The 27,663-nt window shown below is 50.8% G+C and overlaps 1 protein-coding gene across 1 annotated transcript; it reads left to right on the plus strand.

Moving 5' to 3' along the window:
* Positions 1-15,482: 15,482 nt before the first annotated feature.
* CEACAM20 (CEA cell adhesion molecule 20) lies at positions 15,483-24,200 on the plus strand. The gene is given in 11 exon segments (XM_046682164.1): positions 15,483-15,504; positions 15,768-15,878; positions 15,952-16,131; positions 20,634-20,781; positions 20,844-20,929; positions 21,276-21,423; positions 21,425-21,535; positions 21,996-22,061; positions 22,063-22,183; positions 22,185-22,272; positions 24,145-24,200. Coding segments are annotated over 11 exon segments (1,137 nt in total).
* The last annotated feature ends 3,463 nt before the right edge of the window (positions 24,201-27,663 follow it).

Below are 27,663 nucleotides of genomic sequence, written 5' to 3' on the forward strand. Positions count from 1 at the left end.
TTGGACCGGTTATCCGGTTTGGCCGTGTGCCGATGTTCTGCCTTGGTTCCTGGAAGCAAGCACAACTGAAAACCAAAGCTTAGGTGTGGGAAATGTTATAGGGACTTCTCGGGGTGACATCATCCCTCCTCTGACTCCGTGTGTCCCCTCATTCTGGAGGAGCCATGGATGAAGGTCGTCTCCCCTAACCACTTGCAGTGACTGAGGGACGGCATCCCAGGGGCCCACAGAGGAGCAGAGCTGACCCCTGGCAGCTCTCAGGGACGTTTGCTTGTCACCAGGTGGGACCCCCAACCTCTCATAGCCCATTTGGAACTGAGTAGATTCTAGTCTTTTGCAAAGAAAGGAACCCAGGCTGTTTAGAATGTGAGGTCCAAAGAGGAGAAGAAGCAGAGTAGCCAGCAGAGACCCCCCAAGCCGTAGAAGCCAGGTGAGGCTCGGAAGAGCCTGCTGGACCCCACTCCTCATCTACTTTGTTAGGTCTGGTCGGCTTTTTTTTTTTTTTTCTTTTGAGGAAGATTAGACCTGAGCCAACTGCTGCCAAGCCCCCTCTTTTTGCTGAGGAAGACTGGCCCTGAGCTAAGATCCGTACCCATCTTCCTCTACTTTATACTTGGGACGCCTACCACAGCATGGCTTGCCAAGCGGTGCCATGTCCGCACCCGAGATCCGGGCTGGCAAACCCCGGGCCGCCAAAGTGGAATGTGCACAGTTAACTGCTGTGCCACCTGGCCAGTGGTTGGCCTTTTTTATTTAACCAGTTAGCCTCTTTTTGTAGCCTGCTGGCGCTGTAGATACAGGCCCTCCAGGGGGAGCACGGGCCGGGGGAGTATGAGGACAGGAGAGGGAGTCCCAGCATCTCCCTGGGGTGGGCCGCCAGCCCACCAGGGACTTCTCTTTGTGTCTCCGGAACGAGAGCTTCAGGTCTGAGAGGGGCTCACAGGAGAAGTCAGGATGCCTGGAGTTTCCAAGTTTTCTGGTCCGGGGTCCTCTTGACCCGGGTGTGGTGCACCCAAGGGGTGACCCTCTGTGCTTTCAGGACACAGTGAGTGGTTAGAACGACCAAATGAGGCCCATGTCACTTCGGAGGAAGCTGGTCTTGTGGACGTCCCCCAGCGACATCAGGAGCTCATCCCTTTGTATGGATTCCCCACAATTTGTTTATCCACTCCCCGGTGGATGGGTACCTAGGTTGTTCCAGTTTTGAGAAACTAGGAGCACCCTGGTCTGAGCACTGTCCCCTGGGGTCTGGGACCACTTCTCCCTGTTCTCCCTGTTCTGGGCCTCAATCTTTGCCCCGCATGTAGCCACCAGGATTCCATTAAAACCTAAACCCCATCTTGTCCCTTCTCTTCTCTGTCTGAGCAGAGCAAAGGCCAGAGTCCTCAGCACACTCACAAATTCACACGCCCTTCCCCATTAGCTTTGTGCCCTCGCCTCCCACGCTCTCCCCACACGCATTCTCCGCCAGCCGCTCTGTGTTGCAGCTGTTTGTCCCTTGACCATGGCGGGCCACGCCCCAGCTCAGGGTGGACCCCAGATCTGGCCTCTGACCCAGATCTGCGCCAGTTCAGATCCTGGGTGCAGACATGGCACCGCTTGGCAAACCATGCTGTGGTAGGCGTCCCACATATAAAGTGGAGGAAGATGGGCACGGATGTTAGCTCAGGGCCAGTCCTCCTCAGCAAAAAGAGGAGGATTGGCAGATGTTAGCTCAGGGCTAGTCTTCCTCAAAAAAAAAAAAAAAAAAGCTGCCTTCCAGGCAATCAGGCCTGTGGAATCCACGCACATTCTTCAGAGGTTCAGACTTCAAGGTTCTGGGCCTCCGTCTCCGTTCTCCCTCCCGTGTCTCCACCTGGGGCGGATCACTTTGTCCGCACGAACTTGCTTCTTCCTCCAAGGAGCCATGATGATAAGTCTGACCCCACTGTGTAGGGGGGACTCAGGTATGCAAGGCACATAAATTCCCTGGCACGGAGAAGAAACTCGATAAAAGTTGGTTCCCTCCACGCCGGGGGACGTCCCGATGTGTCAGGCCTGGAGTTTCCACTTGGGGAATTTGTGGTCCAGTAAAGAGAGAAGAGTAATGCTGTCGGGGCCAGAAGGGAGAGGAAAATGGGGAGTCCCGACAGCCGGCTGCTTCCTGCTTGGGGCGGAAAGGTGGGTCTTCCATCGTTCATTCATTTCTTCATTCATTCATTCGCCATTCAACCGTGAAGTTTCGGCTGACTTTCAGTTGGCAGGAGTGGGTGGGGAGTGAGGAAGGGGAGGGAGAGAGATCCTGGTGGGGGGAACTGAGTGGGCAAAGGGTCAGTGTCGGGGGGCGGGGGCCACATGTGCAGACGAAATCAGGCAGCTCTCCATGAGGAGTTCTGACTTCGCAGCCAAAAGGCAGAACTCATTCTTCTGCTTAAAACCCTTCAGTGGTTTGTCTTTGACACTGAATCAGAGTCAGGTCGCTCCATCCCTGTGTGGCTTCTGAGATCCCACGATCCTTCCACACCACCCCAGGACTCGGAGCACCAGACCGCCGCGCTGCCTGCATTTCTCTCATACAGACTCTCTTCCTTCCCGACCCTCCGTGTCTCCCCCGAATGTCACTCCCACCTCACAGCTTGGCTTCAGCCGCAGCCTCCTCTGTTCCACCCCTGTCCCAGCTCTGGGTGGGCGAGTTTTCTTACCTCGGACCCCCTTGGACTGGCAGAGCCTTGGGGGTGGGGCTTTGGGGGTGGGGCTGTACCCCAGACGTGCCAAGGGATGTCACAGGAGAAAAGGGGCTGACGTGGACCCAAAGAAATGAGTCTGCGTCCTTGGAGGTCCGTGGTGCCTTTGACCAGAGAAGAGCCAGCCAGTTTCCACTCATGTTACACCTGTCGGCGCTAATATGAAAAGAAGGCAGCTGTGCAATCCCCCTGCGTCCCCAGGCCCACCTGGCCCTCCGCGGAAGGGTCAGCGCTTCCACCGCTGGGCGCTCTGGACTGGTGCCCTGATGCCGGCTTGGAGAGCTCCCGGCAAACCAGTGCGTGTTGCTGGGCCCACACGGTGTTTGAAAAATACCTTCAATGAGTCCCTGACATTTACAAATGTAAAGATTGTGCAGAAAAGTTCAGAGTTCCAAATCCTCTTGAAAAACAGCGAGACAGGCTGTGCTGGCCCACGTCTCTGCAGGACAGCGGTGCGCTGGTCTTCGGCATGTGCTCCTCCTTCCCTCTCTGTGCTGGATCGGCGAGGTCCTCGGCCTCTGGCTTCGGGCTGGGCATCTTTGAGAGATTGGAAGGAGAAGGAAGAGTGATGTCTAAGTATTTGTTTCCCAACATCCTCCTGGCCCAGGCCGTGCTCCTGTGCCGACAGCCACAGCTCCTATTGGGCAGCGTGTCCTACACCCGCAGCCTTGGTTCTGGCTCTTTCTGGGTTCTGGCACCATCCTGCCTTCCTTGTCCTTCAGGTCAACTAGTGGGAGTGGCCCCTTAAGCTGTCAGTCCCCGTGAGCCACCCCCTCCGCTAGTGGCTTTTTTAACCCTGCCCACGCCTCCATAAGCCATTCAATGCTTTTCAGATAAAGTCTTTGTGCGGGCCATCTGTTTCCTGCCAGGATGCTGACTAACCCCTCCCCACGCACACACAAACCTACCCTCTCTGGGCCTCCCCCACCCTCACTCCGTTTGATGTTATTTTTAAAGCATAATCCAGATCCGGAAATATGCACCCATCCTAAGTGTAAAGCTTGACAGATTTTCACAAACTGCACACCTCTGTTTAACCGGGACCCAGATCGAATTCAGAACATTCTCCCGCGGGGGTCCAGGGCGGGCAACTCCAAAATGTCCCACAAGGGCACGTTGACTGTTTTGAGTGAAAGTTACTTGAGAAGCAAAGAGGGCATTCTGAGCCTCCTGTCTCCGTTCCCCTGAAAGCGGGAAAGGAATCTCTGCTATGACAGATGCTCTCCTTTCATCCTCCTCACCAGACCTGGGGATTCAGGCCCGAGAAGCGGCGTCAACAAACCTTGCTAATTCACTGCCTGGAGCCTAAACTCTGCTTAAATTCCTCACTGTTTATGTAGCTCAAATCTCTTTGTCCCATCATTCCTCACAAACTTACCGTTTCTTTGCGTAAAAGATGTATACACTGCCTGCTTTGTTCACTCACCCAGCATCATGTCTCTGTGATCTCCAGTACGTATGTATTAAACTGGGGTTTTCTCCTGTTCATCTGGTCTCGTGTCAGTTTTATCATTAGTCCAGCCATTGAAACACAAGAAGGATAGAAAGGGGGATTTTCCCCACCCTGATGCTCCCAATGCCCCAGCTCCCTCGTGCCCCCTCCTGGTCATTGTCCCCCAAAGGTAACCGCCATCATAACTGCTAGTTGCACGGGTTCACTCTGCCTGCATTTGCACTTTATATATGTGATCTATATAGGTATAAAGTGGAATATATATATTCCACTATATATATAAGTGGAATCCTGTGTTGTACACTCTTGGGTCCGACTCCTCTCTCTCCACCTTAGGTTTGCAAGCCTCAGTGGTTGCCTGAATTACGTCGCTGGACCACACGAAGTCACTGAGATTCAACCCCCTTTTGATCCACACAAATAGCACTTCATAGCTTCCACCGAATAGAGTGTTCTTTCTCATCCCGTGTAGAATGTCGTCATCCAAATAGACCGGGATGTGTTTATCCCATCTATTCAGATGGGCATTTGCATTGTGTCGTCGCATTTCTGCTGTGCTTTCCTCGCAGCAGGTATAAGACGAAAGTGAAATGTTTCTTGAAGCTGTCGAGAGAGAGAGAGAGAGAGAGAGAGAGAGAGAGAGAGAGAGAGTGTGTGGAAATAGACCGTGGAGCCAGGGGGCTGTGCGTTTTGTGAAAAAGTGGAAGGGAGTGTGCTTCCTTGTGGAAGTGAGGAACAGGCTATGAGCTGACCCACTCTGCAGCCTGGGACCCGCTGTCGCCCTGGTTGGACAATGGGTTTGCGATCTCTGCTTCTCGGACATTCACACGCTCCTTGCCGCAGGGACCGCCAACAGCGGGAAGATCCAACTCACACTTTCTGCGGATCAGAGGACCGCGTGGGGCACGGCTGTCGTGTAGTGGGTGCCGCTTCCCTCGGAGCCGCTGTTCTGGGCTGCCCAAGGCTCCCTGCTGCGTCCCTCTCCAGGAGTGACCCTCCTCCCGGGGGAACGCCTCACCCAGAGCCACAAACCTCCTCCCTGGTGGCCAGCGATCGATGCACCCGTGCAGGGACCCAAAGGCCCACCCCTGCATTGGTTCCCCCCGGGCTCCCATAACAAGTACCACCAGCTGAATGGTTTAAGCAACAGAAATTTATTTTCTCAATTCTGGAGGCTAGAAGTCTGAAATCGAGGCGTCAGTAGGGTTGTGTCAATGCGAATAATCCATAATCAATCTATGAATCAAAATTGGGGTGAGTTTATTATGAGTCACGTTTGAGGACTATAGCCCGGGGCCTTCCCTCCCCAAGGAAGGAAGGGCACCAAAGAACTGGGGTGTTCAGGCCGGCCCGGTGACACAGTGGTTAAGTGCACATATCCCGCTTTGGCAGCCTTGGGTTCGACGGTTCGGATCCCAGGTGTGGACATGGCACCGCTTGGCATGCCATGCTGTGATGGGCGTCCCAGATATAAAGTAGAGGAAGTTGGGCATGGATGTTAGCTCAGGGCCAGTCTTCCTCAGTGAAAAGAGGAGGATTGGCAGCAGTTAGCTCAGGGCTAATCTTCCTCAAAAAAAAAAAAAAAAGAATTAGGGTATACAGATTGGTTATATATTGTCTTGGAACAAAGAGCATACGTCACATATGACGGGAATGTCCCTTTTACAATAGTCATGAGATGCTTTACTGGCACAGCAGGTCAGTAACTAATCCTCAGGTTTTAGGAAGAGATGCTTATCCTTAAGGGAATGCCGATATGGGAGAAGCTCCATCCTTATCTTTAAGGGCATCATTTTTGTCTTTGGGACATTGTAAATGTTTAAAGTAGGTGTAAAATGTACGCACAACAGGCCATCTCAGGACCTTCTGGAAAAGCAAGGTCAGGTTGAATTAGTTTTAAACCAAATGGCTTCCTCGTATGTTCAGGTATTTCCTATCGCTTTTCATATATTTACTGGTGGGTTCCTTCTGTGGATTATGAGGGACGGTCTGTTCCAGGCTTCTCCCCGAGCTTCTGGTCCCTCAGTCGTCTTCCCTCTGTGTGTATCTGTCTCGGTGTCCAAATTTCCCCCTTTCATAAGGACACAGTCATATGGGGTTAGGACCCATCCTACTGATGCCATCTTAACTCGATTATCTGCAAAGACCCTATTTCCAAATAAGGTCATGTCCACAGGTCCTGGACTTAGGAATTCACCATCTTTTGGGGGACACAGTTCAATCCATAATAACCCCTTTGCCTCAGTTTGGTCCAGGCCAATCTCAGAGCTCCCCATGGGGTCTTAGAGTCGACCGAGGCCTCACGTCCTGTCCCACAGCAGGTCAGCCTCTCCCTCCGCCCAGTCCTGCCTTCCGTGCCACCGCACAGACATCGTTCTGACAGCACTCCCAGGCGAACCTCCTCCGTGCAACTGCCTGTCTCGGAGTCTCTTTCCAGGGACCCTAAGACACTGGGCAAACACAGGGACACAGAAGCTCCCAGAACCAGCTTTGCTCAGAGTGAAGGCTGGTGATGTCCTCCAAAAGGGTCACTGGCTTTGGCACACACATTGTGACCACAGTCTGCACCATGCCCTGCTCCTGTAGCAGGGCAGCAAAGACCTCGTGCTGGATGGCCAGGCTTCAAATTCCGGTCTCGCCATCCACTGGCTGTGTGATCTTGTGAAATTACTGAACCTCTCTGGGCTCCAGTTTCTTCGTGTCTAATGGGGATAATACACATACCTTCATCCTAGGACTGATACGAGGATTAAGTGAATTAATCCCATAAAGCTCTTATAACTGTGCCTGGTACACAGTAAGTACTCAATGTGTGTTTCATTATCCCAGGTTTCATTATCCCAACCCTTCAAAACTCCCAAAGGAGGCAGGCTCTGGGTCCTGAATTTCTGCTCCTAAGTCTTAGTCCTCGTCTCCTAATGGCCAGCTTACCTTAAAGTCAACCCCTCTGGGATGTGTTTGCATCTGCCAGAGTGTCAGAAAGTTTCATATTACATTTAATTGACCATGAAACTTAAACTTAATTTTTGTTTTAGATAGAAAAGGTGCTTAGGCAAATTGCCTCAGAGGTCCACAAAGTCTTGCAAAGTGGATGAAACAGAACAAGAGAGGCACAGGTGTACAAAAGAATGTCATCCTTTGCAAGAGGCTGCAAATTTGAAAAGCAAATTGATTGCAAATGCAAAAGTAAATCCAAGCGCCTTTCACATTGTTGTTTTTTGTTTTTGTTTTTGCTTTTTTTTTTTTTTTTTTTGCTGAGGAAGATTGTTGCTGAATTAACATCAGTGCCAATCTTCCTCTGTTTTGCATGTGGGATGCCACCGCAGCAGGGCTGATGAGTGGTGTAGGTCTGTGCCGAGGATCTGAACCTGTGAACCCAGCCTGGCAAAGCAGAGTGCACCAAACTGAACCACTACGCCCCTGGAATGGCCCCCTTGCTTTTTTTTTTTTCAGTAATGACTTTCTCTTTTGAAATAGTTTGACTCAAAAGAACTTGCAAAAATAGGACCAAGGACTGGCCCAATGGCATAGTGGTTATGTTCACATGCTCCAATTTGCTGGCCTGGGATTCTGCAGGTTTGGATCCCAGGTGCAGACCTACACACCGCTCATCAAGCCATGCGGTGACGCATCCCACATACACAATAGAGGAAGATGGGCACAGATGTTAGCTCAGGGACCATCTTCCTCAAGTAAAAAGAGGAAGATTGGCAACAGATGTTAACTCAGGGCCAATCTTCTTCACAAAAAAAAAAAAAAAAGGACCGAGAGCGTCTGTGTATTTTCTTTGCCCTGTTTGAGATTTTTACTCACAACACCTCTGAAAGCAAATATATAAGTTTCTTTTCTCACCCCAACAACCCATTCTCTGATTCTCTGACACCAACTGGTGTGTCCTCCAATTCAGTTCACTTCTGACACTAACTACCCGGAGTCAGCGTCAGACGCCAGTCGCAAGTGTTGGGTCCTGAAGCTCCTCCCACTTCTGTCTGACTTGGCTACAAAGTTGGGGGGGGGTTCCCACAATCCCTCCCCCTCTTCAATAATGTGCAAGAATGGTTCCCAAGACTCAGGGAAGAAACTGACCTGCGTTTTCTGGTTTATCACAAAGGATACAACTCAGAACAGCTGACAGAAGAGATGCATAGGGCAAGGTGCACGGGGCTTCCATCGCCCTCTCGGGGGGGCACTACCCTCCCAGCACCTCGGGGTGTTCACCAGCCCCAAGCTCTCTGAACCTTCTTGCTTAGGGTTTCTCTGGAGGCTTCCCTACACAGTCAGGCTGGATTAATTCCTTGACCATCGGTGATTGTCTCAACCTCCAGCCGTCTCCCCTCCCCAGAGCTCTAGGGTGGGGTGAAGCTGAAAGCCCCAGCCCACTAATCATGGCCTCCCATCCACAAGCTACCTGGGCGCCCCAGTCCACTGTCACCTCATTTGCATACAAGAGACTCTCATCACATGGGAAATTCCAGGGGTTTTAGGAGCCGAGTGCCAGGAACCCGGGTCAAAGGCCAAAGTTTAGTTTTGATTAGACTGCACCCAGCTTTCCCGGGCGCGAGTATTTTACATAAGCTGAGTGCCTTGTCAATATCAGGAAACTGACGTTGGGACAATACTGTTAATTCAGGCACAGACCTTATCACATTGTTTTTAAAAAGTGTTTGAAGTGCCTAGAAAAACACGAAACACAAAAGAACAAAAAACCCCTTTCAAGAGGGGGTGAACTGTAGGTCAACCACATAGAGGGGCTGGATCTTCCATGGTCCATCCAGAGGGTGCCGGCTTTAGGCAAATTCCCTGGCAGCGGCCGGCTGCGAGACCGTAGACTGAGTGCCAGATGGATGCGGTGTCTGATTGTGACGTGCCAGACCCCTGGGTCCAGTCCATCTGTGCCCCCCTCACTTGCCTCTGAGAAATTCAGGAACATTTTGTCCCCAAATTGAGACTGGAGCCCACTGTGTGTCCTGCATCTCTGCCTGCTGGAGAAATGGATAGACAGCTGGGACGAGTTGCTCTGCAGACAGACTCCGGCTGGCCCCGCTGGGTGTGGGCTGTTGGTGCCTCGGTGCTAATCGGCTCCCACTAGGGAGTCAATCGCATTGCCTCAGATTAACTGGTTTATGGTTTGTTTCTCAGATGTGCCAGGTTATTTCTGTTTTTTTTTTTTGAGGAAGATTAGCCCTGAGCTAACTGCTGCCAATTCTCTTTTTGCTGAGGAAGACTGGCCCTGAGCTAACATCCATGCCCATCTTCCTCTACTTTATATGTGGGATGTGTCGACGAAAATAATCCATAACCAATCTATAAATGAAAATTTGGGAGAGTTTATTCTGAGTTGAAATCTGAGGACCATGGCCCGGGGCCTTTCTTCCCGAAGGAAGAAAGGGCACCAAGGAAGTGGGGTGCACAGAGTGGTTATATACCCCCACACAGGGTCTTTCACATATGATTGAAATGTCCCTCCCACAATAGTCACAAGATTGCCCTGTCAGCACAGCCCTTGATGGACACAGCAGGTAGTGGGTCCGCTCTCTCAGAGGGTGTAGCAGGAAGCAAGCCTATTGTCTCTAGCTGGGTGGTCACAGGTGAGTGCAGCAATCAGTTCCTAGCCTAAGGGAAGATGCTTAATCCTTAAGGAGATGTCACCATTGGGAGGGGGAGGGAAGTTGCACCTTTATCTCAAGGGCCTTTGTTCTTGCCATAGGGAATATCTAAAGCAGATACACAATGCATGCTCAACGGCCACGGTCAGGCCCTTTTGGAAAGACAAGGTCAGGCCGAATTAGGTTTACACCAAATGGCTTCCTCATATTCTCCAATATATCCTATTGCTTGCCATTTTTATTTGTCAGATGCCTATCACAGCATGGCTTCACAAGCAGTGCCGCGTCCGCACCCAGGATCTGAACCAGCGAATCCCAGGCCACCGAGAAGCGGAATGTGCAAACTTAACCTCTGCACCACTGGGCCGGGCCTCTGGTTATTTCTGATTAACGTCTCCCGCCTGAAGACGTCCTCAGACGATGGGACTCACAAATCCAACAGTGCCCCTGATGAGAATGTGGTTTGATGTCGGTGGAAACAAGCAGGGCCGTGCCTGTCTGCTCTCTGCCCTCCTCTCCCCATCACCTTTGTTACCGCACAAAGCTGCGGCTCTCCCATCCAATGTTCGTAAAAAAGCCCATTAATTACGTCATCAGCTTTTGCGAAAAGGAAACAGCTTTATTGCAACATCGATCTGCAAGGAGACGGGAGGCACGTGCTCTTAGATCTGTCTCCGTGATCCAGGACTTGGGGCAAAATATATGGGATGCAGAGCAGGGTGGTCTGAAGTGTGGGGACAGATGACTGGAGGTGAGGAGAGGTGAGGTCATTCATGATCTGCGCAGGTGGAGTCGAGCTTCGTGGTTCTTCACAGGACGCATGTTCACAAAATGGCATTACTGTGATCCAAGGATGGAGTTTTAGCTCCTTGACCTCAAAAAGGCCACTTATGTGGCATTTGCGCAGGCCCAGTTGATGGGTTGGTGGTCTCAATTGGGCTGAACTGGACAAGGGGTCTCAGTTCCTGAAAAACTACTCTTCGTTACTCTGCTGATGAGATGGGGTCAATTGAACTGGTCCTGGAGGGCCCACGGTTACACCATTGCTGCCAAACCTGAAGTGAGTTCGCTCACCCGTTGTGCAGCAAGCCGATCTCTGACACCGGGGGTGGTGGAAGAAAGTAGGAATTTTATTATTGCACAGCACTGACCACAGAGAGAGGGAAGCTAACGCTGAAATCCCAAACTCCTCGAGAAGCTAAAAGGAAGGGTTTTTATTTGGGGCTTTAGGTAGGGGAGGGGGAGCATATGGCCTTGCTGGTCGGAGCTTTCCCACCAGCCTGTCTTTGGCCTTGAGACTACTTGCAGACAGGAGGGAGTTCATGACCTTGCTGGTCAGAAGCTTTCCCACCAGCCCATATCTCCTTGTGGGGAGGAGATAGTCCAGGTGCTTGTCCTTGGCTGTGTCTGTCTCCATGGAGGATAGTGGATTCTGGAGCCAGGAAGCCAGAGAGTAAGCAGGGAATGAGTGTTTGGGTTTTAACCCCATATGTGCTGGGTTTAATGTGGGGAAACTGATATCAGGGTCAATATCGCTTATAGCCATACAACTGAACAGTACTGATCAATAAAAAGGAATGGCTCATTGATACGTACAATTACATGTATGAATCTCAAAATAACTATGCTGAGTAAAAGAAGTCAGATAAAAGATACATACGGTGTGAGTCCACTTAGACAAAACTCTAGAAAATGCAAACTAATCTGTAGTGACAGAGGGCAGATCAGTTGCTGCCTGGGGCTGGGACGTGGGGAGGGGCAGGAGGCAGGGTTGCGATAGAGCAAGAGGACATGCTTCGGGGTGATGGAAATGTTTACTATCTTGATTGTGATGTTGGTTTCATTGGTACATACGTATGTCAAAACCTATCAAATTGTAAATTCAAAGAGATGGATGCTCTTCTATGTTCACTGCAGCACTATTCACAACAGCCAAGATGTGGAAGCAACCCAAGTGCCCATCGACTGATGATTGGATAAAGAAGATGTGGTGCATATACAATGGAATACTACTCAGCCATAAAAAAGGCAAAACTGCCCCAATTGCAACAACATGGATGGATCTTGAGGGTATTATGCTAAGTGAAATAATTCGGACAGAGAAAGACAAACACAGTATCACTTCACTCATATGTAGAAGATAAACACGTATAAAGGAGAACAGATTGGTGGTTACCAGAGGGGAGGGGGTGGGTGGAGGGTGAAAGGGGTAAAGGGGCGAATATGTATGGTGACGGATAAAAGCTAGACTGTTGGTGGTGAGCACGATGCAGTCTATATAGAAACTGATATATAATAATGTACGCCCAAAATTAAACTATGTTATAAACCAATATGACCTCAATAAAATAATTTTTTAAAAACCTATCAGGAGCTGGCCCAGTGGTGCAGCGGTTAAGTTCACACATTCCACTTTGGTGGTCTGGGGTTCGCTGGTTCGGATCCTGGGTACGGACATGGCACCACTTGGCAAGCCATGCTGTGGTAAGCGTCCCACATATAAAGTAGAGGAAGATGGGCATAGATGTTAGCTCAGGGCCAGTCTTCCTCAGCAAAAAGAGGAGGATTGGCAGCAGTTGGCTCAGGGCTAATCTTCCTCAAAAAAAAAAAACAAACCTATCAAATAGTACACTTTACATACAATTCATTGCAAGTCAATTATACTTCAATAAAGCAATTTTAAAAACGAATAAAAACGGGCCCCTTTTCACCCATTAAGCTGTTAAAGTTGTTTGTTGTTTTTAAAGGTAATATCCAGGGTGGTAGTGTGAGATCGTTTCAAACACTGAGTTCTAACCTTGGTAGAGGACAGCTCCGCCTTGTGCATCAAGAAGCCTTGACATTTGACCCATTCATTTTACTTTGGGGGACGTTTTCCAATCACAGATGTGTGCAATGATAGAGCTATGATGGTGGTCATTATAGCTTTCTTTCTTTTTTTTTCCTGAGGAAGACTGGCCCTGAGCGAACAGCTGTGCCAGTCTTCCTCTATTTTGTGTGTGGGTCACCGCCACAGCATGGCTGCTGACGAGTGGTGTATGTCTGCACCCGGCAACTGAACCCAGGCCTCTGAAGTGGAGCGTGCGAACTTAACCACTGGGTCACAGGGCTGGCCCCTCTTTCTTTTTTTTTCAATTGTGATATAATTGACATATAACATTGTGTTAGTTTTGGATGTACAACATAATGATTTGATACATGCATATATTGCAAAATTTTAGTCCGCATCCATCAAGTCAACGTAGTTACAAATTTTTTTCTTGTGATGAGAACTTTTAAGATCTACTCTCTTAGCAACTTCCAAGTATACAATACAATCTTCCTAACTATAGTGGAGCTTTATTTTTTTTATTTTTATTTTTTTAAAGATTTTATTTTTCCTTTTTTCTCCCCAAAGCCCCCCGGTACATAGTTGTGTATTTTTAGTTGCGGGTCCTTCTAGTTGTGGCATGTGGGACGCCGCCTCAGCGGGGCCTGATGAGTGGTGCCCTGTCCGCGCCCAGGATCCGAACCAGTGAAACCATGGGCCGCCGACGCAGAGCACGTGAACTCAACTGCTCAGCCATGGGGCTGGCCCCATTTATTTCTTAATATAAAAGTAATCAGAACTAAAAAGATTGTCCAATAGTCCTGCAGTAAAGTGCCAGTTAAATAAATTATTTTGCGTCTACATAACAATACTCTGCAGCCGTCAACGAAGTTATTGAAGAACGTCGCTGACATGGACGAGCGGGCTATGTCTGTTTTAGTCCCCGCCTTTTATCCCCCTTGGGAACAACTTTTACTGCAGAGAAATGCTCTGCTCTAATTTCACTTTTCAGATTTGCAAAATATGCCATCGAGTGGATTTACCACGGCGTTTTTCACGAACACCCTATTTTGGTTGTTTCCATTTTTTTTCTTGCTGTAAACGTTTTCGTGATTGGCCCAGAAGTGAATATTTCCGTTTATCTACGATTGTCTTAAGATCAGTAGAAGAGGATTGTGAGGTCAGAGAGAATTCACATTTTATGTTTTCGGACACATCTTGACAATCCTCTCTCCAGAAAGCTCGCCTGTTCTAGCCAGTACCAGCCACTATCATTTTAAAACTCTAGAGCAGTGGTTTTCAGACTTATTTTTCCCTTATTTTCTCCCCTGCTGATCTGATAATATGTATTTGTGCATCCTCTCCGCCCAACCCCCTTCCCATGCGGCCTGCAGACTTTGAGAACCAAGGATGGAGCTGATTTCAAAGTGTCCCTTATGCAGGTTGCTTGCCCGTCCATCCCAAGGCCTTTGGACCCTACTGGTGGAAACTGGGAGGCTGACTCTGGGACCCAAGGAGTCACCTTGACCTTTTCTCTTGTTGCCACCTGTTCTGATAAACTCACGCCCACTGCCTTGGAAGCTGTTCAACATCCACACCACCACCCCAGGCTGCAGACGCCTGACAAAAATCAACCCGGAGACCAGGCTGGTGCCAACCTCGCTGTGACCCTACCCGGGGCCAGCACTGCATGCCTGGCACCTCTGGGGACACAGAGGACCTTGGCCACGCGGAGGCCGCCCCGCCTGGCCGGGGGCACAAGGTCACGCTGCCCGTCAGCAAACGCAGTGGCAAGCTGCTCTTCCGGGCCCCGGCCGCGTCCGAGCTGGATAGAGGGTCGTTGCAGAGCTGGAGGGACCTGGTGGGACCCTGATTGGTGCGAGGGGACCCTGCCCCAAACCCAGGCCCCTTGCCAGGTTCACGCCCGAGTCCCTGGGGAGCTGGTCACCCTCACGGGGCCATCGGGGGTGGATGGGGCTGGACTCAGGGGGCAGGACTGACTGACTGTCTTTGGGGATAAGGGAAAACCAAGACCCCTGCACGGGGTGGGACTTCTCAGACACTCTTGCTCCTCCTCTAGGCCTGGCCCCCATTCGGGAGGAGGCAGAAGGACAGTTAGACCATTGAGGCATCACGAAAACACGGCTGGCCCCGCAGAGGGTCCCCGCAGAGGCTGTGGACTTTGGAAATGGCTCTGTCTCACAGGTGACAATTAATGACCATAATTCCTGATCTTCTTCCCCGACCTTCTACGCCCCCCTGCATCTTCACATCTCGGGGTAGAACACCTCCATTCTTTCAGGTGTTTATGCCCCCAACCTCAGAGTCATCTCTGACTTCTCTCTCACACCCCACATCTCCTCTGTCAGCAAACCCTATTGGCTTCAGATCCCAGTTTCTCCGATATCTCTCGCCTGGATTGTTGCAGTCACCTCCTAACCGGTCTCCCCTGCTTCTGCCTTGCCTGGGGTTGCCACGGAGAGCTGTATAGGTTGTGCACTGCACAAATGCTGGGAGCACCATTTGCATTGTTATGTGAATCACATTGCAACTGTCAGGCGAACGGTTGCTCACCCTGTGGACCTGAATAATGTGGCAACTCTACCCTAGACGCCAGAATCAATGCACTCTGCAGCCAGAAAGATCATTGCAGGACATCAGGCGCATCACGTTCCCCACCAGCTCAGAAGTCTCCAGGGGTTCACTAACTCTCTGAGAACACAATCGTGCCAGCGGTCTACATGAGCCTGCATGAATTATTCCCAACCAAGGCTCGTACTGCCCCCTATGGGTATTTGGCAACGTCTGGGGATGTTCCCTGGTTATCTTCCAATGTGGAGGGAGCCAGTAGTGAAGTGGAGGGCCCGAGGTGCTAAAGCAAACTCCGCGCAATGCACACGACAGTCCCATGTGGTGAATCACTGTCTTGCCCAAAATCCCAAGAGCATCCTCCGGCCTTATCTCCCATCTCTCCCTTTTGCTCTCTCAGCTCCTGCCACACTGAAGTCTCTGCTATTCCCTCAAAATGACAATCTCCCTCCTGCCTCAGGGCCTTTGCACGTGCTTTTCCCTCCCGCATTATCAAACTCCTTTGAGTGAGCATCTAGGAGGGGAGGACTCTAGTAAGAACGCCGCTCACGGGCCCCCGTGATAGCGTCTCTTGCCTCCTCCCTCAGTCATCTTCCTGAGCTCCTGCGGCAAGCAGGTGTCTGCCCAGCTGACCATCATTGCCACGGCCATCTCTCCAGGGGCCACCGAGGGAGACAATGTCACCCTGTCAGTCCAGGGCCTCCCTCAGAATCTCATCTCCCACAGCTGGTTCTGAGGAGCTGCCGCCACTCAGGTTACCCGGATCCTCAGTTTTAAATTCAGCCGCCGTGCCGACGCTCCGGGGCCGGGAGACAGGCAGCGCTGACGGTTCCCCGACCGTCACTGATGTGCGAGTGTCCGACGGCGGCGGCCGCAGCCTGCAGCTCATCTCTGTAGATGGGGCGGGGGGCCATCATGCCATGCTACTCGTCTCTGGCAAGGCCTACTCCGGTCAGGGGTGGGGGCTCTCTGGTGGCAAACTAGTGATAGTTAGCATTTATTAAGCGCCTTCTGTACACCTGGTGCTGCTCCATGCCCTCTGCAGATAGGGTGTCCTGGGCCCTTCGCTGTGACTTTTAGACCAGATTCACGAATAAGGACGTGGAGGCTCAGCGAAGCTTCACAGGACCCCCAGGGGCACCCAGGGAGCTGGGGCTTGAACCCCGTCTCTGCTCCGAAAGGAGAAACTGAGGTTTGTGGCAGAGGTCAGCTATTTTAACAGATTTGGGGTTACTTGCATAGTAAGGGAGAGGTAATCACTCCCCAGTTTCTTTCCTTTAAAAAAAAAAATGCTTCAGGGGCGGCCTGGTGGTGCAGCGGTTAAGTGTGTGCACGTTCTGCTTCGGCGGCCCGGGGTTCGCCAGTTCGATCCCGGGTGCAGACATGGCACCGCTTGGCACGCTATGCTGTGGCAGGCGTCCCACATATAAAGTGGAGGAAGATGGGCACGGATGTTAGCTCAGGGCCAGTCGTCCTCAGCAAACAAACAAACAAACAAACAAACAAAAAACCTGCCTCTGCAGGAGGGGGCAGATTTGGGACGTCCACTCCCGTGGCAGCTTTGTCCCCTTGGGTGGGGTAGAGAGGAGAAAGGGGAGGGTACCTCGGGGTGGGGGCGGGGCTGAGTGGAGGCAATCTGGAGGGAAGCCTGGCTGAGGGGTGGGTGGGTGGTTGGAAGACTCAGAAATCCCTGGAAGAACAGGGTGGGTGACCAGCCCTTGAATGCCGGGCTCGTCTGCACCAGCTGCCCTCAGCACGGGGGCTGCAGAGTTTAGGCGCGTGGTGGGGTGATTCGGAGACAGGTGTGGATTGATCCAAGCGCACAGAGGAGACGGGGCTGGAAATAGCCAGAAGCCACCTGAGGACTTTGGAAGGTGGCACCCGCGGAGGCTAAGAGCCAAGCAGACCAGAATCCCTGGCCCCAGATGCCCTGTGACTTTAGGCAAGTCAGCGCACCTCTCTGAGCTCCAGGGTTCTTACCCACGAGGTGGGATAACCACATCCCTTACTTTACTCTACTGTTCGTCTGTCCCCTGTGTGTATCCCCTTCTAACACCCCGTGTCGTTTACCTATTTATTTTGTTTATTGTCGCCTGTACCGCTAGAACAGAGTTCTCTGTTCTGTCCCCTGCTGTCCCCCCAGCACCTAGGGCAGGCACAGCAGGTGTTCAGGAAAAGTGTGTTGAGTGACTGAGTGAGCACCTTCCTCTCAGGGCTGCTGTGAGTATTCCAGCACACCCCAGTCATGACCACAGTGGGGATTCCCAGGTACTGAGCGCTTACTCTGTGCCAGGTGCTGTTCCCAGCCTTAATTCATTCGATCCTCACAACCACCTTGTGAGGCACCCAGAACTCGGACGCCAGCCTTCCGCTCATAACCTCAGGGCCTCTGAGGAGGCAAAACCACCGTCATCGCCCTCGTACGGAGGGGATCGGACGTGCCCGAGGCCACGCGGTCAGCAGGCGGAACAGCCAGGATCCCAGCCCCCGCAGACTGGCTCCAGGGGCAGCTCGCTCAGCCTCAGGCTTCACAGGAGCGGATCCCTGGTAACCATCCCGTGGCAGCCGTGAGTCCCAAACAGGGGCGGCAAGACGAGGCGGCCGAGGTCTCTTTCCCACCATGCCAAGGGGCCCCTTGTGCCCTAAGGAATCGTTATTGAGTTTTCTCAGCCTTCTCTTGAGCCACCCGCCCTCTCCCTGCCTCTGTTCTGGAGCCGCCTGAACCTCCCTCCGTGCCTCAAACTCAGCAACTTCTCACCCGCTGCTCCCTCTGCCAACCTGACTCACTCCTGCATCCTCCAGCTCTCAGAGCAGCTGTCTCCTCCTCCAGGAAGCCCTCTCTGATTTCCACACTGGCTCAGGCACCCTCCTCTGTGCTCCCCCATCCCAGCCCTGCCCAATCTGGGTCGTCCTGGTCTGGGGACAGGTGTGTTTCCCCTACTGGGTTGTGAGCTCATGAGGGCAGGACCCTAGGGATGTCACTGCTGTGCCGCCAACACTACCAGGCACAGGGATCGGCACAGTGGAGGAGTTCTTGGGATATTTGTTGAATGAATGAATGAATGAATACACGACTAATGGTCGTTCTCTGATCTGACTGATGACATTAAATCTTCTTGGTCTATATGCTCCCAAAGACCAACAGCTTGTCTTGCCCATAGGGAATTAAAAAAAAAGGAAAAAAAAGCAATTCTCGTATACTGAACCTTTCCTAGGTCTCAGCTCAGATGTCTCCTCCTCCAGGAAGCCCTCCCTGCCCCCTCCCCCCCAGGCTGGGTCAGGCGCCCCCTGGGGCTCTCCCACCCTTTGTTTACAACCAGGAATTTGGATCACTAGCATCATTTCAGCTCACTTAATGCTTCCAGGCTGCTCAAGACGAGCTTGGCACCGGTTTTATTAAGGCTTCGACCACAGAAGCCACCGATAATATTTCTATTGTTTCGTTGTCTGTCATTGCTGTTGACCATTGTAATCCTGGTTCTTGGTCCCTTTGACTCTGGCATGCTCGAGTCGTCCCTCCCTGACACCACTTCTTCCCTGACTGCTCCTCATCCTGGCAGAGCTGGGGAGGGGGGCTTATGAGGAAGGGCGCATAGTTCTCAAGGGGACCCACGGGCCAAAGGGCAGGGTTTTCTTTCTCCCTTTCCACCTTGCTCTCTGGATGGAGAAGGAAAGTGAGCCCTGGGCACAGCGGGGTGGCCAGAGTTCCTCCCTGTCTGTCCTGGGAGCCGCTGTCATCGACGTGCCTGTGAATTTGCAGCGGAGAAGAGGGGAAGAAAGGGGAGCTGGAGGGGCATTTTTTTTTTATCCTTAAAGGGCAACTGAGGCAAAAGGGGGAATCTGGAATATTTTGATAAGAAAAGCATTTTAGAGGCAAAGAAATGATTTCGCAACGTGCGGTGTGCAGAGGCGAGGGCTCAGGCCGGCTTTGCTGTGTGGCCCTGAGCCTGGCCCTTCCCTCTGGCCGGAGCTTCCTGGCTGACCCCGGCGGGCTGCAGGGCTCCAGGGTCCTCCCGCAGGGCTGAGAGTTGTCAGCCGGGTCTGTGGTTTTCTCGACAAGGTCTGCTTCCTCCCAGTGGGACAGAAGGCAGGGCCTCTTGGGAGGAGGCAGGGAGGAGGACTGGGTCTTCACGTTGGACCGGCGTGATGAGGCCCCCCGTGAACGATTTCATTCACGCTATTTCATTTAGATTTATGACATTATACGAGGCAGGAACGATGCCATTTTACAAATGGGGAAACTGAGACCCCAAGGACAGCACTCACTCCTCAAAATGTCAAAAAATGGGATGCAAACCCAGGCAGTCCAGCTCTGAGCTCTTAACCTCTAAGAGCAGTGGAAGCAGAAAAACACAGACATAGGAAATAACAATAAACATGATAATAATGACTGAACACTATGAGCTGCTTTAAGCACGTCCCATCTGATACCCCGTCAGACCTCAGCACTACCCTACGGACTGAGTTCTACTATTCTCCCCATTTTGCAGTTAAACAAACTGAGGCTTACGAGGAGAAGGCCCCTTGCCCGTGATGTTAGAGCCAGTGACCACCAGAATCCATATTTGCTTCCAAATATCCTAAGAGCTTAACCACTGACTGAGCGGGGAATGGGCTGTGCTTGGGCCAAAGTGGGGTCTTTTGAGGGATGGAGAGGGGCGTGGCTGCCAGCCTCTGTTAATTGGGCTGATGGGGGGGTTTGGGGTGTCAAGGTCAGCTGCACAGGAGCATGGCTGCTGGGGTTGGGGGTCCCCACCCATATCCACTGTGTCTTCGAGCATCCATAAAACCGTGTGCAGAATGGCCAGATGGAAAGCCAGGAACTCCTGCTGTCTTGTTCCCCTTTCCTCCTCCACGCAAGGGAACCCCCAAGGGCCAGTTGGAGAAAATGTCAGCGGTCAGTTTCTCCCACCAAAGATGACAGAAGAAGTTCCCATTCACCAGAGATAGGGTCTGTGCCCATCCCTGGGCTGGCAGGAGGAATTCTGCGGTGCAGAGAGCCCGGTCCTTGGGGGCTTGGCAGGCCAGGGTCAAGTTTAGCTTCTGTTTCTTCCTAGATAGTCTTGGAAGGTGCCTTCACCTCTCTGAGCATCCTTCTCCCTCTGTGGGGCACGGGGCGGCCGATCATGCGTCTCCCACAGAGTGACCATCATTGGAGAGAGCACAGCGACCCTCAGGGGGCCCAGGCAAAGCTTCCCAATGTTCCTTGTCGCTCTGCAACGGCCTCAGGATGCAGGAGATCTTATGCCCACTTTACAGCTGGGGAAATTGAGGCTCAGAGAAGAGAAGAACATGCTGAAAGTCACATGGCCAGTAAACAGAGGGCAGGAGTCCAGCCTCTAGGGGTGGGGTGCCATGTCACACCCTTAGATCTCCCTCTGCTTTTGAAGACCATGACTAGACACCCCCATCCTACCCCCCAACCCCCGGAATGCTTCCTCTTTCCCCCACAGTCTCGCTTTTGACTATATGGAGTCTGCCAGCTGCAGCCCAGCTCATCCTTGGCGTCAACCTGCTTAACACCACCCGGAGTGAGAAGGATGTGTTCCTTCTATGTCTGGGACCCCCTGGACACCCCTGCCTCAAGGCAGATTCAGAGATGTGGGCACAGAAAACAAGGCTGTCATTCTGATCTCTGCCTCCACACCTCAAGAACCTTCTAGCGGTTCCACGCCCAAGCAGGATGAGTCTGATTGGCCCAGCCAGGGTCTGGCAACAACCAGTGGGATCCCTTGTTCTGGGGGCAGAGGTAAAGGGGTGGGCTGTGGCTGTCACGGCTGTGGGTGGGGAAGACTGGCTAAGAAGTGGGTAGCAGGACCTGACTAGCATCCCTCTTACGAGCTTGATTCTCTCTGCAGCTGCTATTAATTTACCCATCGTCATGTCCCAGACCCTCCGCTTTATTTGTACAATCCCATTTAACGGGGTTCAGAGAGGGCAAGTTACCCAAGATCACGGCTAGAATGAGGAGCAGATCCGGCATTTGAGCCCAGCCATTCATCTCCAGTGTGTCTTTCGGTCATTCTAATCCATCCCTCTCTCTCCGGGTCCCTCTGTGACCACGTCTTGCTTGGTCTCTCTCTCTCCTCGTGCAGAATTGCTGGCCAAGCCCACCATTTCAGTCAGCCAGCTCACTGCCATAGAGCAGAGGGAGATAGTGACCTTCTACTGTGACAGCAAGGATGACGACATTACCATCCACGGAGTCTCCAGCAGTCTCCCCCTGGTGTCTCATGAGCACATGCAAGACCCTTCCCATCCTCACTGTCCGGTGGGAAGACTCTGGGACTTCCCAGTGTGAAGCCTGGGGTGTCCTCCAGGTCCAGAGCAGCGACCCCACCTACCTGATGGTCAACTGGGAGTCGCTTTCCATTCTCCCCAGCCCCTCACCAACACTCACTTCCTTGGTGATCTCATTCAGTCTCCCAGCTTTAAATACCACCCAAATACGGACTTGTCTACCCTTGAACTCCAGCCATGTAACTGTTTGACGTCTCTACTTGGGTTTTACTGGAAACATCCAACTTGACATTTCTGAAACTGAGCTCCTTAACCTTCAGATGTGTGGTCCAAAATCTTGCCTGGGTTGGGGTGAGGAAAGAGCATTTACTGGCGTGCTCTGGACGTGTCTTCCAATCCTGCCTCCCCAGGGATAAGGCTGGTTCAATCTCCATCAGACTCCTGCATCTCGTTCGTAATTGATCCAGGGCTTGTGTGGGGAGAAGAGAAATATTAATATTTATTGACACCCCGGGTCCCCCCTAAGAGAGCTGTTGCTGATGCTGTGTTACTGGTGTGGTTGTTCCTGTCCTCCTGGGTGGTCCTGATCCTGTTGAAATCAAGTTGGAGTCTGGTGTGCACAGTGGGGAGGTGGCTGAGGTGACAGGATTCCACCATGACCTTCTTGGAACAGTCTCGCCCACCTCCTATCTATTCCTGGTTTCTCCCCAATGTTTCCATCTCATCTCCCACCATAAGAACAACCACCATCCTTGCTGTGTCCAAGGGAACACAAAGGCATGTACAGGTGCTTGGTGCTCAACAATGCCACCCACCCATCCCGCCTGGGTGCTCTTAAAGTGTGCGTTCTTGGTGAGTCTCTCTTCCTGTTCCTCTCCTTTGTTTCTCTGAGAATCAGAGCCACACAAATACCCCAGAGTTTGAAGAGGATCCACCATGTGGCTGGTGGCAAAGCAGGGCTCCGACCACAGGGAAGGACCTGGCTTGGCACAACCTCAAGAAGACCTCGTTAGCTCTCTGTGGGGTATCCATGATTTGATTCTTTGGAAGTAGTGGGAAGTTGATTTTCTCTATATAAGCACTAACACAACACTCACACATGCTATGCACGCATAGAGCCACACACCCACAAGTATTAATCACACATGCACAGCACACTCACATGTGTAGAACATACAGCTCACATACAACACACATGTAACATACAACACTGCGGAATACGCCACACATGGAACATGCACACAACACACAGTACATAACACATTGCAGACACACAACACATACACACACTGTACACATGCACCCACAAAACATACGCACAAAATACACATATGCACAACACATATGTAACACACAGGACATATTCACAAGCAAAACAGACACACATGTCTTACATGCAAGAAACAATACCAAAGACACACAACATGCTCTCATGTAAAACACATATACACACAATATATAACATGTACCCAATGGACACACACAACACACACGTCGCAGACACTCAGCGTCCTCACATACAACACAGAAAATACACCACATACCTATACTGAGCGCCCTCAACACATGTGCAAGCTTGCACTGAGGAAGACCCCTCTGGCTGCTGTGTGGAGGATCTGAGACTGAGATGGGGAGACCGGATGAGGGCAGGTGAGGGATCCTGGCGGCCATGGGGTTAGGATGGGGAGAGACGAAGATTGAAAGAATATTTAGGAGGGGGGCAAGGGCAAGATTTTTCTCCTCTCCTGGAATGTCCCGACTGGAAACTCCTTGTATCCCTCTTTCCAGTCGTTGACATTAGTTTCAATAAGACAAGATTCAAACTCTCGGCTTGCGTGAGAAACCCAACAGACATTGTGTTTGTTTCCTTCCTGTGTGTGGGAGGGGAGCCAGGTGCCAGCGCTCCCCTTCTGGCTTTACAAAGAAAGTCCGCAAATTGCCTGATGAATCCAAAACCAGCCTCATAATCCATCTCAACACGGTGCCTTCTAGCACCCTCTACTGATGGACGGGAGATGGCCAAAGGTGAAATAAAACATCTTAGCCGTCTCCAGCCTAGGATTCTGGAAGGATGGCTCTCACGAAATGGAAGTCCTCCAGAGAGAGCCACTCCAGCTCAATTTTACAGAGAGGAAATCCGAGGCCCGGAAGGAGAGGGGATAGACTCATGCTACAGAGGACCCACTGGCACAACTGGGGCTAGCTCTTCACTTCCTGTCCTCATCCGTGTCACCCAACAGCCGTATCTAACTCAGAACTTGATTTCTAGGACATTCCCAGGTCAAGCTCGCTGGAGATGTGATGGAGAGACCTGGGGAGGAAGGAAGGAAGGTTCCTGCCACCTCCTTCCTGGGAATGGGAGTGACCAAGAAAAACAGTCCTTTCTCCCTTATCTCTTCCTAACTCCAGCCCTGGGCCGGCATTCACTTTCTCTAGACTGGTGGCGGCCCGCGTATGCCAATAGACCCAAACTCCAAGGACAGGTGGGAGTCAAAAACGTGGGCGATGCTCCAGAGGGACCCTCCCTGCTCCCCTCACTGGCCCTTCCCCAGTCCAGCAGGGCTGTTCCAGGTCCAGATCTTGGGGTGGAGGTGGGGTGTGTTCTCTTGAGGACACCCTGTGCTGGTTTGGGTCTGTCTGCATCTCCTCCCCTGCTTTCTCCGGGGATCCCAAGGCCTTCCCTGGCTTTCCCATCTCTTCTCTTGTCTTTCTGCTCTTGTATAGGACAATCCCCAGCCTTGAGCCCCTCTGGCAATCAGAAGGGATATAACTGCCTCTGAGGCCAAAGCTATTTTTGAGAATCTCCAGGGGTGGCCCCCATCCCAAGCCCCATGACCTCTTCACTCCTTTTTTTCCCCCCAAACGCTGCCACCAGACCCCCCAGAGCAGATCTAGGAGGAATGTTGGCCCTGCCAGCTTTGCTTAAAGAAGCTGCCGTGGGAATGCGACGTGAGAATTTTGTATTTGACAAGTCTGAGAAACCATCCTGTCTACATCTTCCACTGGGCCTTTTAGGACCAGGGATGGGGATAACGTGGCTCACGGCCTCCCAGGGAGCTGGTTCAGATTCTAGGACTCTGGCTCCTGTTCTGTGTTCCTTCCACCTCCAGGGCTTGGAATTGGATTGCCAAGGAGGTGGCATTGGCCTAGCATGTCCTGGGATGAAAAGGAAGTCTTGGAGTAGAGGTTGCAAGAGTAGCCAGGTGAAAGGAAAGAGTTCTGGGCCAAGGACGGGGCCCTGGGTCCTACATCTGCTTCCGCTTCTGATTCTTTGTAAGAACCTGCGGGAATCTCTTCTTCTCTGGCTCTGTAAAGAGAGCAAGCTGGCACTTTCTAGGCTGTGATTCTAAGGCGATCGTGCCTGTGGGCCCCAACTTATCTCTCTGTTCACCTGCAGAAGGAGCCACCCTCAAGCTCTTCTCACGGCCCCAGGAAGCCCGTTGCGCAAACCTGTGTTGCATCCGTTGTTCTCCACCCTAGGAAACATGGAGGCAAACGATGAGGTATTTTCATGCCGCGTTGAGCCTTTGGACAGGTCAAGAGCTGTCACCGATCAGCCTTTTCCTCCTTGCTGAAGAGTCTGTGGGATAAATTATTGAGAGGATTTCCCTGCAAAAATGTTTTCAATTCCATTCCACCCATTTGCATCCTATCATTTTCTGGTTCATTTCGTTCCGTTCTTTTCCAGTCCCCTCCATTTCACTGCATTCCTCATGTCTCCATGGCAATTATTTTCAACCACCGTTTCCCTTCTATTCCTTTAACTTCACTCTATTTCTTTCTTTGTCACACTGTTCCACTCATTTACTTTCCATTCCATTTAGTTTTATTCCATTCCAGTCCATTCCTCCCCATTCCATTTCTTCCAATTCGATTTCTTTCCACAAAATTCCCCTTATTGCCATTCCATTCCTTTTCATCTCTTTGTATTCACTCCATTTCATTCCTTGGCATTCCATCCCACTCTACTGTTTGATCCTATTGTGTTCCTTTCCATCTCTCTCTCTCTCTCTTTTTTTTTTTTTTTTTGGAGGAAGATTGGCCTTGAGCTAACATCTGCTGCCAATCCTCCTCTTTTTGCTGAGGAAGACTGGCCCTGAGCTAACATCTGTGCCCATCTTCCTCTACTTTAAATGTGGGACACCTGCCACAGCATGGCTTGATGAGTGATGTGCATGTCCGCACCCGGGATCTGAACCAGTGAACCCTGGGCCGCCGAAGCGGAATGTGCGCACTTAACTGCTGTGCCACCGGGCCGGCCCCTTCATCTCTTTCTTATGTCATTCCTTTCCATTCTTTCCCACATCTTTCTATTACATTTTATCTATTTTTACTTTTCCCTTTTAATTCCACCCTATTCATTTCTTCTGCATTCCACTACCTTCTAGTCTATTCCTGTCCACACCATTTCCATCCCATCGCTTCACTTCATTTCCATTCTTTTCCTCCCATCCCATTTTATTTTAGTTCTTTCCATCCACATTTTCAATCCATTATTTTTCCCACCACTCCATTCCTTTCTATTCCATGTTCCTATTTACATTAATTTCTGGTTGATTGGCTTTCCTTTCATTCCACTGCATTCAGTTTCTGCTCATCCTATGTACTTCTTTCCCCTTTATTTCCCCTTGCCCATCCCTTCCCCTCCCATTCAACTCTAGTTCACTGTTGTCCGTTCCCTTCCGCTCTGTTCTCCATTCTGTTCCTTTTTCACTCCTCTCCAATCCACTCCACTCTATTGTGTTCCATTCCATTCTACTCCGTCCTTTTCATTTCCACCTGCTCCCTTCATTCTCTTCCATTGCACTCCATTCCACTCGTCTTTGCCACTTTCCGTTCCACACTTCAACTTCTTATTCTCGAGTCCTCTCATTCCACTCCTTTCCATTTCACCCCAGTCCTTCTTGTTCATTTTCTTTTACATTCCCTTCATTTCATGCTCTTGCATCAGTTTCATTCAATTCCATTTCATTATTTTGGCTTCCACAGCATTCCATTCCATCACCTCTTCATTATTTTCAATTTCATTCCTTCACTTCTATTCTTTAATTCCCTCGATTTCCCTTTGTTATACTACTTTTCTGTCATTTCTTCTCCATTCCTTTTCTCTAGCTTTCATTTCACAGCTTTCTGCCCCTTCCTTTCCTTTCACTCAGTTCATTTCCTTTCCACCCTTTTCCATTCTGATCTGATACTCCATTTCATTTCTCTCCTTTCCACTCCATCTTATTGCACTTCATTCTTTTCCTTTTCATTCTATTCCCTTCATACACATTTTTTTGGATGCCAAGCCATTTTATTCCACTCCATCCCTGCCTTTAATTTCCATTGTCTTCCTTTCTGTTCTACTTTATTCCATTTTCCTCCATCCCATTCATGCCTTTCACATCCCTCTCAGTTGCGTTGCTAACCGATCTACTCCTTCTGATTTGTTTCCTTTTCTTTCCAGTCCTTCATTTCTTTCATGATATTTCCCTACATTTCTCCCGTGGGGAATTTGAGGCAGTTCCCAGCAAGCTTGTATACCACACCATAAAACGGTGCTAAATTAGAGATAGGAGTCACAATCAGGAAAATATTTTTAATAATAGTAGGAAGTCAAGATATGGATAAAAAGTGGAAATATGCTGGACTTATATAGTATCTGTCGCTATACTTCTCATTTGTTTTTGAGTTTCCCAGTGGCCAAATGAAAAAGAGAAGTATGATTAATTTCATCAACCAAGAGGAAGAAACTTATTAGCTCATCCAGACATAAGCAGAGCTTCCCATAGCAAGTCAAGATGATGCAGGCGATGGCTTCCTAGCTCTGTGGACTAGGGAAATTCCTTTAGAGAACTCAGGGGATAACATCCTTGTCGTCAGGACAGCCAGACTACTCCACATCCGGGGATGGACTTTAGACCCTAATGCTCTGAAGGAGCCAGTGACCCATCAGACTTGGAGGAGGCAGAACAGGGGCTCAAATCCCTGTCCAACTGACAGTGTTTTGTTGGGTTTGGAAAACAGAACGTTTGGGGACATGGATCTCCAATATTTTAGTATCTGAAGTGCTGGCTTGGGGTCGAGGGACAAGTGTGTTCCCTGTTATTCCAGAGGGCAGATCAGAGGATAGGTTAGAGAGTGGATGATTTTAGCCCAAATGACAGATGAACCCTTCTCAACAGATGTGAATGTCCTATATCTCTTAGGGATTTTTAATAAAAAAGACAAACCTTCTGAAAGCAGTTCAGATGAAATGGG

This window comes from Equus quagga, chromosome 13, assembly GCF_021613505.1.
Source record: "Equus quagga isolate Etosha38 chromosome 13, UCLA_HA_Equagga_1.0, whole genome shotgun sequence".
NCBI classification, from domain to species: domain Eukaryota; kingdom Metazoa; phylum Chordata; class Mammalia; order Perissodactyla; family Equidae; genus Equus; species Equus quagga.